We start from the raw sequence: 19,920 nt of genomic DNA, 5'->3' as shown, positions 1-19,920 counted from the left end.
ACCATAGATATACACTCACGTCATATATATTAATAAATAAATAAATAAATATTATGTCATATATATTTATTAATATTTATTTATTTATTAATATATATGACGTGAGTGTATATCTATGGTCTATGTTTAACCTATCATTTTTACGTAATCGGAAAATTACCATTAAAAGATTTCTCAGATAATATCTTTGGTCGTCTTTTTAAATGCGATATGTGCATTTGACCATGTTGTATCCCGTCACCGAGCGGAACGCCACTGATACTGGGAAAAAGACGACCAAAGATATTATCTGAGAAATCTTTTAATAGTAATTTTCCGATTACATAAAAATGAAAACATAATAGGGTGAAGGGATATCTAGCTGGTTCGCATCGTGGCGCTTAGCAGGAGGATATAATGACATGTTACAAATGAAAACGAATTATGCCCTTACACCGATAATCTCCCACTTCTTGAAAGTGTTTGTGCAAACAACAAAACAATTTCAATCAGGCCCATTATTAACAGTACCTGTGGATCGCTTACGTGGCATTAGAAAACAGTAGGAAGCAATCACCGTACGTGATTATAACTTTTAAAAAAAATTCTTATTGTGTGTAAATAGGTAGGTACGGAATTTAATAATGACTAAGAGCAAAATAATTTGAAATAATGAAAACTGTATACTTCAATATGCATTTTATTGATCATCTATAACAACGTGGCTGTAATCGTGGAGAACTTCCTTACAGGGTACTGATGACCTGGAAAATACTTTCGTGAAATTGTCTCTCACAGATAAGACGACGCCTTTCTACAGAGTGTTTAATTTGGTCCTCAAATTCGTTTTATACACGGCAATATACGGTATATTTCGTGAGTGGTGGTTGCACCTCTGTAGGCAGTCAATAGCTTCGAAGGATTATTCTTAATAATGATAAATCTGTTGGACCCTCACTGCAGTAATAAACCGTTAAACAATACCAGAAGTGCCACAGTTTTGAAACCTGTGAAAGTGATAACCTGATTGTAGGTGACATGCCTAGAAATATGTCTACGCTTAACACTGCATCCATCAGTATATCCAACATATTATGACCATAGTCGATTAATGAACAACCCACCACCAACAACGAAGTCGCGTCTGTCGATTCAGTTACACGTTGACTTAACGTTATCTTAATAGCTATTAACTTAATAGTCATATCAGAATGTCATAATTCGCCTGGGCACATTAGAAAGCGCAGAAGGTGTATTTTTGTGTCTTTACGTCAACATGACTGTTAAATCGCGTTGCGTCATTTTTTTTGACTTGCAAGTAATGGTGTTCCGGCCAACTGTCGCTGTTCTAAGACTTAACTTCTTCATAGGCAGTAAAAAGTGAAAAATAGTTACGATTTGTCCAATAAAATGCCATGGAAATATTTCCGTGGTTTAACAAAACTTATAAAGATAATGCTCTGAGAGCATGTTGGATGTCCTGAATATCATGGTCCCTACAAACACATCTGATGAACATTGTATGGTTTCTGGCGACCAACACACGGCAAGAACTAACCGTTGTTGACGGATGAAATTATTTTCACCAAGATTCCTCGGTGTCGGAAAGACACTGTAAATAACGACCTCCCCAGTGACCCAACACGCCCTGATAAGGATCACCACAGTCCACGCCAAGCTTCGGTGTCTCTGGGCTGCAACGCCAACACAGTTTGCAGCAACATGACCACCGCCGGCCTCTTGGCGGTACTTCTGCTGACCATTGCTCCGTCCGCAGTGGACGGTAACTGCACAGCAGGTATATACGAATGTGACTGGTATCCTTGGGCGTCCTGGGGAGGCTGCACCGAGACGTGTGGCGGAAACGGTATCCAAACAAGGAACAGGGGTATCTGCTGCGAAGCTGATCTGGAGTATGCAGACTGCGTCAAGAAATGTAATGTGCCCTACTTAGATGGGCAAATGAGTCAAGCATGTGGGGCAACTTGCTTCAATGGTGGAACTTTCGATGGCACGATCTGCCAGTGCGACGTTGGTTTTAACGGAAAGTGTTGCGAATATGGTTTGTATATTTAACGTACATGAATGAGTGAGAGAATGAGTTTAGTTTTACGCCACACTCACCAATATTAGGGCCATATGAGTGTGATCTGTACGCACGAGCATCGACCTACGCATGTGTCAACCAAGTCATCAAACCTGTTCACCAGGTCCTTATTACGAAAAGCATGGGTTACTGAAGATCAACCCTAAACCGGAGGTTCACGGGGCGATTAACATGCATATCTGGGGCTCCTTTTACGAAACAACCTTTACCCCTTCTTTATCACTGCACTAAGGTTACCTTTTTGGCTCGCGATCACCCCAGTGCTGTGTGAAAGGAGGCCCTAGGCTACAACTGATTTTAAGCATGGGGGAGACTAACGATCGGGTGGTCAGGTCCACCAGCATGCTAAACACGTCACAATGTCCGAACTACGTAGTTCGATTCTCCTAATGTCAATCATAGGCTGGTGTTGTGGAGACACGAAAAAATGATAGACTGTCTCCATACAGTTTGAATGTTGCTTGGTGCAATTACAAAACAGGCGATATGCTTGTATGTATATTGTAATAAAGGAAACATTTTGCTGTAACTGTGGCACTAATCGATTTTGCCAATCAGGGTGTTGGAATCAAGTGCGAATATGCAATTATGTACTGATATTGCCACAGGTGTATGTACTTACCCTCTAGTATTGGGGCAAATTAAAGAAATGAAACTGTTACGTTGTATCGTACGTATGGATCTGTTAAAAACATGTCTCAAATTAATCGTGAAAATGCTTTTGAATCAGGTTTTTCTTCCACAAACCACATGTCACTATGAAATGATACCATAGATTTAACCAGGACACTTTTTTCATAATTCGAGTAAAATAAGTACGTATTTATCTTATCTCGTCAAGATTCATATTAGTAGAATTGGGCAGAGTTGCTTTCGACTATTGATTATTGGTTCGCGTCCCAGGTCCACTCGATTGTGCTGGGTATGTTAGCGCCATTATACGTGCACGTGGATTTCACTAGAGGTGTATTAGTCTAGGACTTGCATCACTTCGGTTGGCACCCTCAGCTGCTCTTCGTTTTACACATCCTCGATATCTCCAAGGTATACTTTCCGATATTTCTCCACTATACCCTAGATGCATTTACGGTGCCGTCCGATAATGTTATTACCTCCCTTTGCTGGCGCCGCATTCTGACAGCAGCCCGTCAGCCAAGCCTTCGTTACAACCGCGCTTACCAGTGTCAACAAAGTTAGCGATCGCAACTTTGTAACTCAACATTTGGAAAATCATACAGACAAACTGACACGTTAAAAACTTTGATAAATATGTGCAAGAACTCCTTCTACCTCCCTCACGGTACCTCTTCATGGTTTGTGTTGCCAAGTTTTATCGTGTAGATAATTTGAGAAGCGAAAGTGAGTTGTGATTGGTACGCTCAACTTCCCAGCGCAGACACCTGATTGGATAAAAAGCCAGCCAGGGGAAGTAAAAACATCATCGTCCCGAGCCATAGATGCATTCAGGGTAGAGATTTATCGAAGCGTATACCCTGGAGATATCGAGGATGAGTTTAAGTTGTGCTGGTTCTGCTGATCCCATTGCAGTTCCGTGTTTCTCAAGTCACACAAGGAGCCTCAAATCCATGTGCTGTGCACAGTTGCATCCCGAAGAGATAGATACCTGTGCTTAAAAGCTTAAATCCTGGATTCCTCCTGATGGTTCGTAAGCTCCATTGTCATATAAAAATGCTTCTGTCTTTTGGCACAAGAAAGAAAGTTTTGAGTTATAAATAAAGAGTCTGTTTATCTGTTTTCGGTTTTTCCACAGTGATAACCTCATCAACAACATCGACAACTGAAACTCCAGTTCCGGAAAGAGGTAATATGTATTGTATTATTTATACGGTGGGGTTGTCCTAGCTGTTAATGTATTTCATATAGCAATATGGTCCGGATATGCCCCAACAGAGCGTGCTTGTCACGTTGATACCAGATGAAAGAATAATTTCAGAATTATTTCCCTGAAATTGAACTTGATATGAAGAGCGGTAATTTTCCAATGTTAGTTCAATGCAAATGTAAACTCTGACAGCTACTGACAACCAGTGTGTCTTTAGAATAGAATAGACGCAGCTTGCCTTTTCAAGAATTTGTCACATCAACCGAACTACTGATACAACAGACATATAACATATTTATAAAAAATAACTATCTCCACATGTTGTTTACAAGAGATATAGTACTTATATATATGGGCTATGTTAGTTTTCACAACTGGAACTTTGTCGCGGCGGCCTGAAGGGAGTACGTTGTACTCCTAGTTGGGTTTGATACAGCTGATACAGTACGATCTGCCACTCATGTCTTGATGGAAAACATACAAATTTAACCCCAGCGATTTTACTTGCAGTGTTAACAATTTTGTCAATTGTAGATGAAGTGAGAGAGACCCGTACCAACAATGGATGGCAAATGTAAAGCACTGTGAATAGAAGCCACAATAAATAATTGCTGGGTTAAAATTAAAGGATCTGAGTTTTACCGCATCAGTTTGCTCCCTGCTTGGTAAGAATAGATCCAACCGGCACGTTTATCGTAAGGCCCGTCCGGAATAATGGTTGATGGAAAGCGACTGCGCCGTCAAACAACATTCTCTCATGCCCCGTTGCAGGTTTTGGGTCTGTTTCTATCTTCACACTCACGTGGCACTAAGCTAGTCGGAATGTGTGGCACTTACGGCCATCCTTGCGCTAAGAGAACTTCCAAACCCTAGGCCCGGGAGAACAACACATTCTAGGAATACCTTGGATGTTGAGGTATTTAACAGAATATGCTCCAATACTGTCAAAATATATGACTTTTTCTTCACAGTATGCCAGGATCGCTTTTGGCGTACTGGTATCATCAAAGACGACCATGTTGTTTCCTCATCGAATGCTCCAGGGAAAACAGCAGTAATGGCCAACTCTGATTGTAAAAGTACGTAAAAACAGTGTGCAAAATAGCTGCTGACACGTTAGTCCGTGACTAGTCCGTGACTAGGAAAATCCAGTCAGTATCAGTCATTGGCACGACTGGCTGGTGAAGTTTCATGGGGCCGTTTTGTAAATATATCACTCTCTATGTCTTATTAAGTTATAATAAATCGTGCAAGAGTATGGCCTGATAAATCTCTTCATCATATTAGCAGCTAACTGATGAAACCCGTGTCATACGGACAATATCTATTTCTTATCTATTTTGGTAATCTCTTGCTTCGTTTCTAAATGTTACATTCAAATTGCGGGCTAGGGAACTTTTTGTGGGCTATTAACTCTCAGGCATAGAGCTCCCGCATAGCTACCAAAATTTGAAAACTCTTTCGCACCCTGCTTACAAAGGATAGACGCAAGCTCATATTTTATTAAGCCAACGTTCATTTCATTAAGACGTATCGTACCAAACGAGCGTAGTTTCAGATGGTGAGATTGTAATTTAATTTTAGTTGACTTTACATGGAATTATTAAAACTCTTTTGACCCAGTTTGAATCTATTTTAAAAATTCACGAATTACATTTTTCTTGTGAACACCTGTTATCACCATTGATTTAAAACACAGCCACATATTGGATTCCCAAGAAGGTACGTGGCCCTTTATTTCAGAGACTCATGAGAAAACGATACACACAACACCGCCCCTACACTCCCCATCACTGCCACCAGCAGATCTTTCGATTTTTCCTTCACCATTATCATCGATCCATGCTTATAAAACACAAAATTCATGTTTCCAGACAAGCCGTGCGGGTGGTGTCCAGACCCAAATCTCCCCATCCAAGACCAGTACATTGAGGTGACCTTTGAAAAAGCTTGGGTAATCCAGGCCATTGAAATACAGCCACCAGAGGGCACTGACCCGAACTCCGTTGTCCGCAACTACATGACAAACTATACCTTCCAATACCAGCCCGTAGGAGGGACAAAGCTCGTCACATATGGCACAGAACACTCAGGACCTATAGTAAGAATGTTTGATACACGTCTAAAGGGCAACATGTTGGTCACATTAGGCACAGAGCATTATTTCCTTCTAGTTAGCATAACATAATCCAAATTAGACAAAGCTCGTCACACATGGGGGCCGAACATGTGGCCCTCTGTCTGGAATGTTTTCGTATCGATCCAAATAGTGAACTCTTGCCTTTTTGTTAAAGTGAATTAAAATGTGTAGTCACATCGGAAGTATTTCAGCCATGTCGTGACAAAGAAAGTTGAACATTTATGAATGAATAAAACGTACCTGTCTGCAAAGGGCAATAAATAAGTGAGCGACTTTAGTTTAGTTTTACGCCACACTCAGCAATATTCCAACTAGATGCTAGCGGTCTGTAAATAATCGAGTGTGGACCAGACAATCCTGTGATCAATAGAATGAGCATCGATCTGCGCAATTCTGAACTGATGGCATGTGGCAACCAAGTCAGCGCGCCTGATCACCCTATCACCCGACAAGCATAGTCGACTTTTATGGCAAGCATGGGTTGCTGAAGGCCTATTCTACCCCGGACCCGGTAGGGTCGCAAAGGGCAATAAAACAACTAGAATATAACAGTTATAAATGTAAAACAAGAATGAAAATCTAAAACGCCGTAGCTATAAAAGACAATACAATGTGAAAAGCAGTCTGTAAATTGCCAAGACCTGACGGTAGATCACCGTGCTAGGAACCATAGGGACTTACCTCTGGTTAGAATGGTTTCTGCAAGATCAAGATTGGACAAAGCTTGACACAAGGACAAATTTTCAAGGCATTATTTTCAACGTACACCGCTGGGTTTTCCGAACTCTTCTGGTGCTTCATGGTAGTACTTCTTTGCCTCGAATAACATTGAATCCCGCATCGAGCACGGAAATTATCGATGTTTTGCGATTGAAAATCGATAGAAGGGAGATAGCTCTAAATCTGTTTACCTTGTGTCGTCTGTAAAATGGCGATTCGCATCGCATTCAACAGAAGTCCTTCAAACAGTTAAAAATTATAATTCAGGTGTTCGGTAAGATAGATGCGGGCTCGAGAAACATCTTCAGCAACCCATGCTGGTCATAAGAGGCGAGTAATGGGATCGGATGGTATCCATCGTATCCCGTCCCGAGAAGGTCTACCCGGGGTAGAATAGGCCTTCAGCAACCCATGCTTGCCATAAAAGGCGACTATGCTTGTCGTGAGAGGCGATTAACGGGATAGGGTGGTCAGGCTCGCTGACTTGGTTGATACATCTCATCGGTTCGGAATTGCGCAGATCGATTCTCATGTTGTTGATCACTGGATTGTCTGGTCCAGACTCGATTATTTACAGACCCTCGCCATATAGCGGGAATATTGCTGAGTGTTGCGTAAAACTAAACACACTCATTCACTCATAGTATCCCAAATGACGTGGAACGGTGTTCATGCTGTCAGTCACTGGATTGTCTTTTCGAGACCCGAACTGACATACAGCTGAAACCTATTGCCGAGTACAACGTTAAACAAGGAACAAACATGCAGCAAAGTGCAGTCTGGGTCACCACTTAGAATATCTAGTGATGATCAAAAATAAAACAGATATGAAAGACAGCATTCTGGACCAAAAGTAAAAATATATTTTTGAGTTTAGCAAGAAGCTAGATTTGAGCATCCATTGTACGGCATAGTACTCAGGAAAGTTTCATAACCTCGGGACTGTTCAGTGACCCTCACTGCACCCTCCTCCACCTTCGCATCCCTAAAACATCCTCCTCGTAATGGGATGAGCAGAATGTATACGCACTGACCCTCACATCTTAAGTGATAGAGCTTTCAAATGGCAGGGTGTCCTTTCATGTCATTTTCAAATGATAAGGGCTTTTGGTAAACATGCCTAAATGTTTGAAATGCTGTTATAATGATGGTGAGAGTGAAATGTCGTATAAAAATTATGATTTATCCTTTGTCTGACAGTACATGCTTGGTGTGCGTGGTAACAGCGTTACCGTTGTGTCAACGTTGACTGAGATACAGCGTCCGGTGTCAGAACGCATCCGGATATCAGTGGTCGACGCGGAAAATCACGCCTGCTTTAGGTTTGAAATCTTCGGCTGTGAAAGTATGTATGACGTATTGTGTTATCACATATAATTCAGTAGCTCAGTTAGTTCAGATCATTTATTTAAGTTACCTGTTCGTAATTGTAACGTTGCTGAAATACATATATATGCATAAGTGATTATAATATTCATTTATTTACTGCATAAACTGAACGTCTCATGCCAAATTACATCTCAGATGTCATGTCATTTACCAAATGCACATTACTGCAGTGTATTACTGAGGTTATTTCTACAAATGAGTACTCGTTCTTCAAAAGATACTTAGAGATAACGAAAGGGTGGCCTGAAATTCACCAAAAGCCTGACTCATCGTGCCTTTCTCTATCAAATTCTTAAAAAAAACTCGCTGCTTAGGATATATTTTCCATCGCGGAGTTTCAGTATATGCATCAACAGCTGCACCAAGAAGTCAAAAACAGATTCACTTTCAGGTGTTTGTTTATAAGAATACACACCAAGTTGATACAATCGCCAAGGGAAGGATCCGACTTACCATTTTCGGTTCTTGTTTGTATTTCTAATACAGTGATGAAAGAAATATTATTCTCGAATTGAAAATGCTCAAAAGTATTGTGTATGCAAGCAACTTCCAATTTCTTGAACATTTTACAAATAGCTTTAAACACACTGAGTCCTGTTCATCCTTTTTCAGATCTATGTAAATGCCAAAATGGTGGGTCGTGTATATCTAAGAACACGTGCTTGTGCCCGCCCCCGTACTACGGTCCTGATTGCACTTACATACGTACGTACCCTTTCAATCTCTGTGCAATGAACAAAGTGTAGCAACATCTAATATCTTACCTTTCGCAGAGTTCCAGATAAGGCTTATTTACGTATTTTACTCAATAAAAATCAAATTTACACAGTTATTCAGCGAATAACATTTCTATGCACAGCGCTAGGAGACCCGAACTTAATGGGTACTTCGTGGTAGAAATTACTGAATCACGAACGATGTACGGGAATTACCAATGTTTTGCAAATACAACTCGATGGAAGGGAGATAACTCTAAATCTGTTTTACCTGTCTGCAAAATGTTGCGATGGTCACAAAAAGTTTTATACCCGTGCCTAAAACAATTCAAAAATAGCTTTGAGGTGTCCGGTAAGATAAATGCCATGTTCACGCGTACACTCGACAAACATAATCAAATACAGAGGATACATCAACCCACGTTTCCTTCGAGGCTACTGAACAACGAATAATACAAGTGAACATGGTGTGACTTTATAATATGTATTATAAATTGCAACATATATATGTCCTATTCGATATATAATATATTTGTGAGGAGTATTGGCATTAACGGATAAATTGTATGATGTGCATTATTTCAATGGCTCATGTGTACATTTACAATTTCAGATTTGCCTGAAATCGGAGGTATGTGACAAAATCGTGTACCTTTCTCGTGTTCGAGTGTGGCAGAAGTCAACAAATATCGACACGGTGCAATACTTTCCCATTCGTCTAAGACGCCGTTTTATTTTGTTTTGTACGGTTGCATCCCCTATTTCTTAAGGACACAATGATAATATCTTAGCTACGGTTAGAGTATGATCAATGGTTGTACAGCACGACAACCGTGCTCGTATATCAATTCTTGTTTATTGTTCCGTTGAGGCGACATCACAAGGCTTCGCTCGTTGTGCTTGTGTTCACAACAAAACATGCATGCACACGCATTCCAAACTGTGAAAGGCGTGGACAGGCTATAGATCGCAAACAACTGAAGGTATATTACCATACTCGGGACTGGTGATTTTTGATAGCTCGAACAAGTGCTTGGTCTAACATATTTGCGATTCTCATGACCTCACAGATGGTTTTGGCGCGAACAAACTGTGAAATGTAAAGACTGCGAAGAGCTAGTTCAGTCCACATGTTTTCTGGCATATATCTTCCCTGGCATACCAGTAAATTGAGGTTTAGAATTGATTTTTAGTAACCCATGCTCCTGTTAAGTGGGCTAACGGGATCGTATGGACAAGCTCACCGACTTAGTTGACACATGTCATCGTGTCCCAATGGCGTCGATCATTTTGCTGATCACTGGATTGTTTGATCTAGACTTTATTATTTACAGACCTCCGTCATATAGCTGGGATATTGCTGAGTGTGGCGTTAAACTAAACTTTCTTACTCTCTCATGTATGTTAAATACTTAGTAATACCATTTTCTGATTTACTCACTCACTCCAGGGACCAAACCATACGCCCCTTAGTAACGAAATCAGACCCGACCTGTATGCCAGTAAATGCTAAAACTCGTAATCATTGTTACCACAGGATGCCTGAAGCCTCTTGGAATGTGGAACCACAACATCACAGATGACCAACTGATTGTGTCCTCTGCGGCCCCAGATCACGGGAAGGAGAAGGCTAGATACATCTGCTGCGCGGGTAGGTACTAGAATAACTTCTTTGTGTGTTTTTTAAAAAGTTGGGGAGTACACGATTGACTAACTTTAAATTTTATGGATAACAACTTCTTTATTACGGTAGTACGACGTTTCGGTACAGATTCTTGCACCGTTGTCAAGCACCGTTGTCAGCTGTCCTTGCTTGACAACTATGCAAGAATCTGTAATAAAGAAGTTGTTATCCATACAATTTAAAGTTTGTCAATCTTGTAGGTACTAGAATGTGGGGCGTTCCAGGCTGGAATAATGTCCCAGTGTTGTAGAAAGATGCGACTTGATGAATGAAGTCATCACACTAGGTGGCTTGGCTGTTCACCCTTCTCACTCTGAAGATGGTGTAGTGGCCTGGTGGATGAAGCGTTCGCTCGTCACTCAGCAGACCCGCGCTCGATTTCTAACATAGGTTAATTTCTGGTACGCCGCCTAATTACTAGTATGTCACAGATAATAAATTAAAACTTTCATGCTATCGTAAAAAAAGTATTAACAAGAACAACACCATATAAAATGGGCTCTAGGTTGCTAACAACTGAAGGTAGATCACCATACTTGAGACCATGCAGATTTAGAATATTGTTCATACCTGCATGAACCCAAGCTGGATTTACATCGTCCCTTCAGCTGTTGACAGTTTCGACAACGTCAGCCATTAATGTATTAGAAAATTAATGAATAAATGTTTATAATGTGTCTGCGAGAACAAAGCATGTTATGACCGCGTAATATTTCAATAAATGCAAGCAAATATTTACATCATTTCTTTAACACAATGGAATGCTTTATTACCTTTTTTCTTTCAGGCGAAACGAATGGCGCCTGGTGTCCTGCTGCGAACGACACCAAGCCTTATTACGAGGTGCGACTTTCCAAGCCCCATATAGTGGCCATGCTGATGTTTGAACAGCCTAATGTACAACACTACTGGGAGTTGCCAGATACCTTCATGAAGACCTTCACCTTGCAATATCACAACGTCTACAATGACGTCATGGAAACCTACGTGAAGGTAGGATCGACCTTTTGAGAAATGTATACCCAAATATCGATAAAACGAACCACTTCACTGTGCATGTACTTTAATATGAGATCCACATATGTTTTATTCTGAGTGTGCGGTATATTGAATTATATGTCTGAGTTTACCTTTCTCCTTAAGTCGTGATGCATATGTAAAGGATACTTCCATCGCAACAATCTTTAATGACATATTCGTCTTAGAAGACTTTCTAACTTAACTGCTGTTCGCGAGTAGGTTTTTTCAAGTGGTCGAATCCACGTATTCTCTTCCCTGGCACACGGGTACATAATGTAGTGAGTGAGTTTAGTTTTACGTCGCACTCAGCAACATTCCAGCTATATGGCGGCGGTGTGGAAATAATCTAGTCTGGACCAAACAATCCAGTGATCAACAACATGAGCATTGGGAACCGATGACATGTGTCAACCAAGTCAGCGAGTCTGACCACCCGATCCCGTTAGTCGCCTCGTACGACAAGCATAGTCGCCTTTTATAGCAAGCATTGGTTGTTGAAGGCCTGTTCTACCCTGGGACCATCACGTGTCGGATACATAATGTAAGATGTATATAACCAACGCTTAGTCCCTCAAAGTAGGCAGTTGTAATTAAAATGCATAATTCCATTAAAACCGAAAATATCCGCAATGAGATAGGGAAGCTGAGAAAATGTAGACTTCCTTAAAGGATTGTTGCACCACTGGACTGGACTTAAGGTTAAGCATCTGGGTCAAAGTATGTGAGCCAGTGAGTGAGCCAGTGAATGAGTGAATGAGTTAAGATTTTAAGTCACATCGGCAATGCTTCTTCCACATCGTGACTACAATTAGGCATGAATTCATGAGAAATTTATGTAATTTATAAAAAAAACTGTCAACGAGGGTCAGCAACATTAATAGATTATCACAGATCTGTTAAATCTAGAGAAACTAGAAAATTAAAATCAATCAGCTAACAATTACCGATACGAGATAAAAGAGTGATCGCAAGCCACGGACATTAGGTCACCTTACAAGGGATGGCGGAGACGTACAATACCTCTGTTTCATGCATGGCTCCTCAGCTGGATTTATACCACATCTTCAGCTTCTAGCGATTATATATAATGTTTGCCATTGATTTAAAAACTGCAAATATTCTAACATTGGTAAAAATGAATATTCTGTGATTAAAGTGGGTTACCAGTCTGAAGGGGACAATAATTGGACAACCCCCGTCAGGGGTACCGCTACGTCAAATCCCAGTACATTATGCTGATGAGTATTTCATTGTTTTTATAGGGAGCCGATGCCATCTACAACTCAACAGTCAGCTACTCCCCCATTCTGGATCCGTATTTGCTGACCGATGTTATACGTATTTACCCAGTCACTTGGGAAAAGGCTCCATGCTTCAGAATGGAGATAATCGGATGTGACCCAGATGGTGAATATATTTTCAGTGCAAACGGAGGCGGCAAACCCTTTACATAACATAGTCTTTTCAACGATTTTGACCTTATCACAATTATGTACTCATTGATCATTGTAAGTGATGATTCAAAGCTTTGACAAAAAGGAGACATTCTTTCCAAATACATTCCAAGGCAAGTCAATTATTCACTTGAACATGGGTTGTATAGGAATAGATGTTTAAAGTACTAAAGACATACTTTTTTGTCACTGACGCATCAAATTTGGTAATGGCATTTTTTAATAGTTCCACTGAAACATTACTCCCGTTTGTCATACAGTTCCGCTGATATTCTATTGTCGGGCAGAATCTTTCTGCATTGCACTCACTATGACAATAAATGGGCGGTTTCCTATATTTTGGGTAGGTAGATCCTATATTTTAGGTTGTACAGAAATGCTATTTGAGAATTATTGACTATGCCTGATTATCGATATGGGCGAAGTTTAGCTTTCTGCTGTTCCGGTTTAGAATTTCCAATTCATGTTCACAATAGGACAGAACAGCAAAACGAGGCACAGCCTAACACACACACACACGCACGCACACACACACACACACACACACACACACACACACACACACACACACACACGCACCACATACACACGCACCACATACACACACACTCCACACCACACAGAGGGGTGGTCGTAAGAGAAGGCACACTCATATCACTTCTTTCCAAAACAACAATTAAAATGAACACACTTATTACTCCAAAAGCTAATCGATAGGATCAATAGCAGGGGTAATGTAAAAACGTAATACTGGAAATGCTTGGATATTAAAGTTCTGATGAACCTTGTGGGGTGACTTCACAAATTTTGAAGTTTGAACAACATTGGTAAATTCGTAGTTTTGAGATAAATTATTTATAAGCCGCAGCTAATTATATAACATAAATAATAAATTGTAAGAAGGTTTGTTATTTCGTCCATAAATATTTGAAAAGATGGAACGTTTGTAGCAGTGATATTGAAAATAATTGCGTAAAATGTCGTAATTCAAATCGCGTAGCTACTCATGTTAAACTTCAAGATTAACTTCGTGCATGAGCGATGAACTGGCAACATGCGACGTAATCTGCAGAAGATTTCTAGATAAACGAAGGGGGAAACCACTCGTCAGCTATGGCAGGGTTAACCATAAAATGTGTACAACCCTTAACTGACATGTTGTCATGTTTGCGAAGTTGTAAACAAATCAGTTAGGTCAGCGGTTGGGTACCGTCTGAGGGACGGCGTCAACGTCAGCCGAGTTGTAATTCCGCTAGAGTCCTTGACCAGCAGCGATTTTGACATTTGATATCTTACATAACACTGTCATCTTGTCTGCTTGTCAGGTGGTTCACAGTATAGTTTCTTTCTTAAAAGTGTTTCTACCATGGAATTTGTTCCAAGTTTTTCGATATTTTACGAGTAATCATCATGATTAGGGAATGTTACACCGTGGGTACTCATATGTCATATTAGGTCGAGGTGGTATGAATTATCATATACATGCAAATTATTAAATACTTATGAAATATCAACCATTATCACATAATTGCGCAAAAGCATTTTCCATGCATTGCTAGCATTACTGTTGTGTTCAAATATCAACATGGTCAATATTACTCTTACGGTTGGTGTGATATTGTTGGACTATTTACAATTAGCAACTAAGGCGAGACAGTGAGTGAGTTAAGATACAACGTCACATCGACAATATTTCAGCCACAGTGTGACGAGAACATAACTGACATGGGAAATGATTACGCGTAGAACGTAAAACTGTCGTCAAAGGACAGTAAAACAACTAGGTTATCACAATTACAACTGGAACTAGTAAACTAGACAGAAACTAAGACGAAAGTGTTCGATATCATCAACGGAAGTCACGAAAATTTGCATTATTTCGTCAGCACAGGGGTCTTTGTGTAGGAATTGTTTCTGTTGCGGTTATACGATTCAGTCAGGTGGACGGCTGTTTCCTTGGAAGGATCTACTCAAACATGAAAAGCGCCCCCCCCCAAAAAAAAAACCCAAAAAACAACAACAAACAAACAAAAACAACAAACAAACAAACAAAAACAAAACCAAAAAAACACACAAAAAGAACAACAACAAAAAACCCAACCCCCCCCCCCCCAAAAAAAAAAAAAAAAAAAACCCCAAAAAAACCCCCCACAACAAACTAACAAACAACAGCCACTCTTCCACTCTTCAGTGTTCATTGAGAGGCAATTTAGAAGTTGTATAGCTGACGGAAACCCAAGGTCTATGATAGTCAACGTCTTACACCGTTATCAAGAATGTGACGTTAGTAACTTAAATGAAACGTCACCCTCATTGCACTAAAGAATTAGACCACCCATGTAACTTGGTTTTCCTTCACACTTCAATGTTTTTTGTATGTCTTGTTTCAGAGGGTCCGGCAGGAGCTTTTCGTCCCGAATCAGGTATACTTGGCAGGAAGAGAAGAGACATTAAATACAGTCTGAAAGGACCACCTGCAAACAGACACTTGAACATGTGAAAAGCATCTGGCAAAGACGAGATGCTCTTTCAACATTTCATCAATATTGTTTGGGGCAACAATATGAAATAAATCTTTACAGAATTTGGAATGTGTTAAATCCTTTTTGCAAGAGGCTGATCACGAGTGATTTTGCGTAGGTACCGTCAAACGTTTGCACAAGAATATGCTATATTTGTCTTCCTTTTCAAACTTAGCATTGTGGTCGATACTTATCTCTCGCACTAATGCCGTTGACACAAGCACGGATACGCAGGAAAACAAAAATACTCTGATCAAATTGTGTGCATAGAAATTCAACATGTAGGTTATAATCCACTAAAATAAACAAACATTACAATTAACCTACGTTAAAGCGACCCTCCCAAGGATGAAACGCCAATGAATGCCGTCAGTCACGACATGTGGCCCAGAACAATAGCTACCCAGGCAATTACCACCCAGAACAGTTTACCAACATTTATTAAATTTGACAAATCTTGAACACTTTAGGTAATCAGTCTTGATTGTTTGCACTTGTTATTGACACTGTCTATATTGCTTTCTGGACCTAGAAATATTCATGATTTCTACTTTTCCTAGTACAGTCTGTGTGCTTACCTTACGAAAACATTCATATCAAAATATGTACATTTAAGACAGCTGAAATAAATTGATTTCCTAAACATCTGACCTTCTTAGCACCTCAGTCTTACGTTTTCTTCGTGTTTTCAATGCATTCTCCGAATAACGTTACTACACGGTCACATGCTAACATGCTAGTTTTCAAAATTTAGCTTTATTTAATCAGTGCATTTTTAATTGTCTCAAATGTTTTAGTAAATATGTCTTAAGCTCACAAGTTTTCATCATGGTTGTACGTACGCCGTGTGAGCTGTGTTTTGATTGATCAATCTCAAAAGTTACCTGACGCGACCTCCCATTAGGTTTGTTTAGACTCTGTGGTGGAGTGTAACGAAAATTACTGAGGATATGTTTACTCAGGCTGGCATTATTTCAGAAAAAAATCAGATTCGGGATTCCAATGCCGAAACTCGAAAAATAAAAGTCAAACATTAGGCTGAAATATGGAAAAATGTAGGTTTGGGTGTTCATGTTGTAAAGATACCCAGGTTTACTTACGACCCCTAGTACCTTAGAAGGTGTGAGATAATGTATATTGACACTGTTGGTCATAGTTCCGAATCTGAACAAAATATTCAGATTCAGGATTTGAATAGATACATGGATACATAGATGCATACATATAGTATTCCCAGAAATTATTGAGAATCATGTTGCGTCATGTAACTCATCACGTTTATTAACTTCTGGCGTTTTACTTACATAAACATGTTAAAACATCATCCTTTTACAGTCTCAGTCTTGTTTTAGTACTTTGTTAGACCTCCTCGCTCAGCAATGCATGCCTGAATACGCCTAGGCACACTACCCATCAAAGTTTGTAGGTAATCGTGTGACAGGGTATCCCAATATTGGACCACCTCGGCCTTCATATCTTCAATATTTCTCAGTCCCTTTTGGTTTATTCTGTCCTTCATGACTCCCCACACATTCTCAATTGGGTTTAGGTCTGGGCTGTAAATGGGCCAGTCTAAAACTTGAACATTTTCGCCCGACAACCACTGTTTTGTGTAGCGCGCAGTGTGTTTTGGGTCATTATTATGCTGGAAAATCCAATCATCTTCATACAATGTTTGTGCTGTCGGAAGAAGGTGACCATTTGGAATGTCAACGTATCTTTCTTTTGTCAAGTTTCCCGTGAAAACACACAATGGCGTCACTCTGCGAGCCGATATGCCACCCCACATGTGAAACTTCGGGCTATGTTTTGGTCGCTGGTAGATAGGTTTGATAGTATCTTTGGTCCAAATTTTCACACAATTAGGGAAAAGCCAAACAGAACTTTCATCCGAAAAGAAGACCGACACCAGTTTAAACGTTTTTCCTTTTGTGCATCTTTCATCAACGGCGAGGGAATTCCACGTTTTTTCACCCAATTAAGTCTCTGTAATTCCTGCCTAACTGTTTCATTGCATACCTGAGGACTTCCTCTGCTAGTCATTTCATTTCTGATGTTCTCAACACTTTTCAATTTGCCCCTACTCACAATCTGCCCAAGTCTTCGGCGATCCACAACACTGAATTTCCTAGGTCGACCTCCCCCTGCTTTGTGCTCTATCCCGGTTCCTGTTTGAATATTCTTCAAAGTTCTGTATACTGTAGACAGAGGAATACCATGTCTACAAGCTAACACTTTAGCATCAGCCTCACCCCTTTCAAAATCATCTAGAATGAGCTTTCTTTTCTCTCTTGCTGTAAATTCTGCCATGTCAACACAGGAAGCCGTCTGCTCGGACAAGGGAGATAACTCTTGACGTAATGAGCAGCCTTCTAAGCCTTCAAGAGTTGTCTCCCTTATTTAGTATGCTTAGTGCATAGTGAAAGCCCTTTTTCTAATCTTAGCATCATTAGAAAAAAAACAAAGATTTTCTCAATAATTTCTGGGAACACTGTATATACATACATAGATACCTACATAGATACCTAGATACATACATAGACACCTACATAGGTACATGGATACATACATGGATACATAGATACCTACATAGATACATCGATACATACATAGGTACAGAGACACATACATCGATACATACATAGAAATTTACACTTACCAATATTTTAAACGCAGTAGTTTTGTCATTTTAAATTTCGGCTACATTTTCCTACAATCATAAGAGGCTGGTGGGATGGAAATAATGTATGCAGTTAGCAAAAGTAATGTAAGTCCCCTTGGTCCCTAGTATGGTGATTTTTTTATATTATGTATTGTCCAAATTGTGCTGTTAGTTTTAACTTCATATGCTAGCTTTAACTTCGAGTTGTGATACTCTAGTTATTTTACCGTACACTGACGACAGGTTTTGTAATATTTACACATTCTTTATAATGATGTTTGTTCTTGTCACGATATGGCTGAAATATTGCCGATGTGACGTTAAATGATAACTCACTCACTCACTCTTTCAGACAGCGCATCTAAAGCTATGTTCTGCTTTTTTTTATCTAGAAACTTTACTACACCGATATATTGTCTACTGAAAGCCTTTGATGTTATGATTTCACCGATTTTGCTTTATGGCTGTGAGAAATGGGCAGTGAAAAGGTTATAAAGAAATTGAAATTTCTTACGTTAACTATTGGTTTACGCTACTCTACTTCAAATTATTGCTATATGGGGAAGTGGGGAGGGACACAGTAGCCGCTAAAAAGGTAGCCTGTTACTGGTATAAGCTTCATTCTGTTAGAACTACACCAAAACTATCAAAACCTATTTATAATTATGCACTTATCAAAGGTGCTATACAAAACGGATATGATATTTGGACCAAATATATAAAAGGTATACTTGATAAAATTAATATAGTCTATATATTTTTCATAACCCCGTAAATGTTTCATGCCGGTGGTTAACTTCCCAGGTGGAATCAATGCTAAAATCAATTTTATCAAAGTTGAAAAGCTGAGATAGAAAATGGCCCTGAACGTTTTTATTACAAACACATTAAACATCTCCCGATTCTAGAAAATTATCTTCTCCTGCCGTCGTATAATTATAATATTAACCATTTTAAAATACAGCACCTGTAACCATAACCTTCCTGTTGAAGATGGCCGTTGGCATGGCATTGATCGTAAAAATAGTACCTGCAACCTTGGTAAATCACCTGCATTATATATTCAGATGTGAAGCTTTTACTGAAAAAAGAAAGAATACATTCCTGTTAAATACTTTGCTTTTACTAATCTAATAAGTTACAAAAACATATTCCCGATGCAAAACCTTGCACAATAAAGAAACTAGCAAAATACCTAAACCTAGTTGATACCAGTGTGAAATAAATTGAATGATTATACTATTAACTAGTTTGTATTTATATTGTAAAACTATGCTTGCAATTTCTGCCATCTTGCCTTCATGCACATGTATTGTATATGTTTCTCTTGTACCACCAACAGTGGGTCTTTTATGAGCGTTTGAGTCAATGTAAAAAACAAAGGCGACGATTGCATGTGGGTAGCAATCGGAGCCGCTTTGATTCCAACAAACGTTCATTTGGACAGACCTTCAAGACATCTCGATGACAACGGGCTCAACAGGGATGGCACAGATGAACCCATCCCAGATCACAAAAATAGCAAACCAGAACGATTTAGCCATCAACGTGTTCGGACACGACCAGTTGAAACACTTAACGAAAAACATGCACCTGGAGGATTGCAGCGGCGTGCTTAGACAGCAGCCCGAATGAACACGCCCAATGATAACAACATCTTAAAATTCCTCAAATACCAGTGCCT

At 39.7% G+C, this 19,920-nt stretch overlaps 1 protein-coding gene across 1 annotated transcript; it reads left to right on the top strand.

Annotated features, from left to right (window-relative positions):
* The first annotated feature begins 1,628 nt into the window (after window positions 1-1,628).
* On the top strand, window positions 1,629-16,217 carry LOC137298155 (coagulation factor V-like). The gene is made up of 11 exons (XM_067830282.1): window positions 1,629-2,041; window positions 3,858-3,908; window positions 4,901-5,008; window positions 5,804-6,030; window positions 7,990-8,134; window positions 8,791-8,883; window positions 9,508-9,525; window positions 10,432-10,545; window positions 11,366-11,571; window positions 12,861-13,005; window positions 15,443-16,217. Exons 1-11 carry the CDS (start codon window positions 1,702-1,704, stop codon window positions 15,550-15,552), a joined length of 1,557 nt encoding a protein of 518 aa, XP_067686383.1. The 5' UTR covers window positions 1,629-1,701; the 3' UTR covers window positions 15,553-16,217.
* The last annotated feature ends 3,703 nt before the right edge of the window (window positions 16,218-19,920 follow it).

This window comes from Haliotis asinina, chromosome 1 (genome assembly GCF_037392515.1).
Source record: "Haliotis asinina isolate JCU_RB_2024 chromosome 1, JCU_Hal_asi_v2, whole genome shotgun sequence".
NCBI classification, from domain to species: Eukaryota; Metazoa; Mollusca; class Gastropoda; order Lepetellida; family Haliotidae; genus Haliotis; species Haliotis asinina.
This window is presented reverse-complemented; position numbering and strand designations above follow the sequence as displayed.

Bases quoted from the DNA above. Each gene is read 5' to 3' on its own strand.
- LOC137298155 (XM_067830282.1), top strand. From the start codon at position 1,702: ATGACCACCGCCGGCCTCTTGGCGGTACTTCTGCTGACCATTGCTCCG. The intron at 5,009-5,803 runs GTACGTAAAAAC...TCATGTTTCCAG, and splicing joins GGCCAACTCTGATTGTAAAA to ACAAGCCGTGCGGGTGGTGT. The intron at 11,572-12,860 runs GTAGGATCGACC...TTGTTTTTATAG, and splicing joins TCATGGAAACCTACGTGAAG to GGAGCCGATGCCATCTACAA.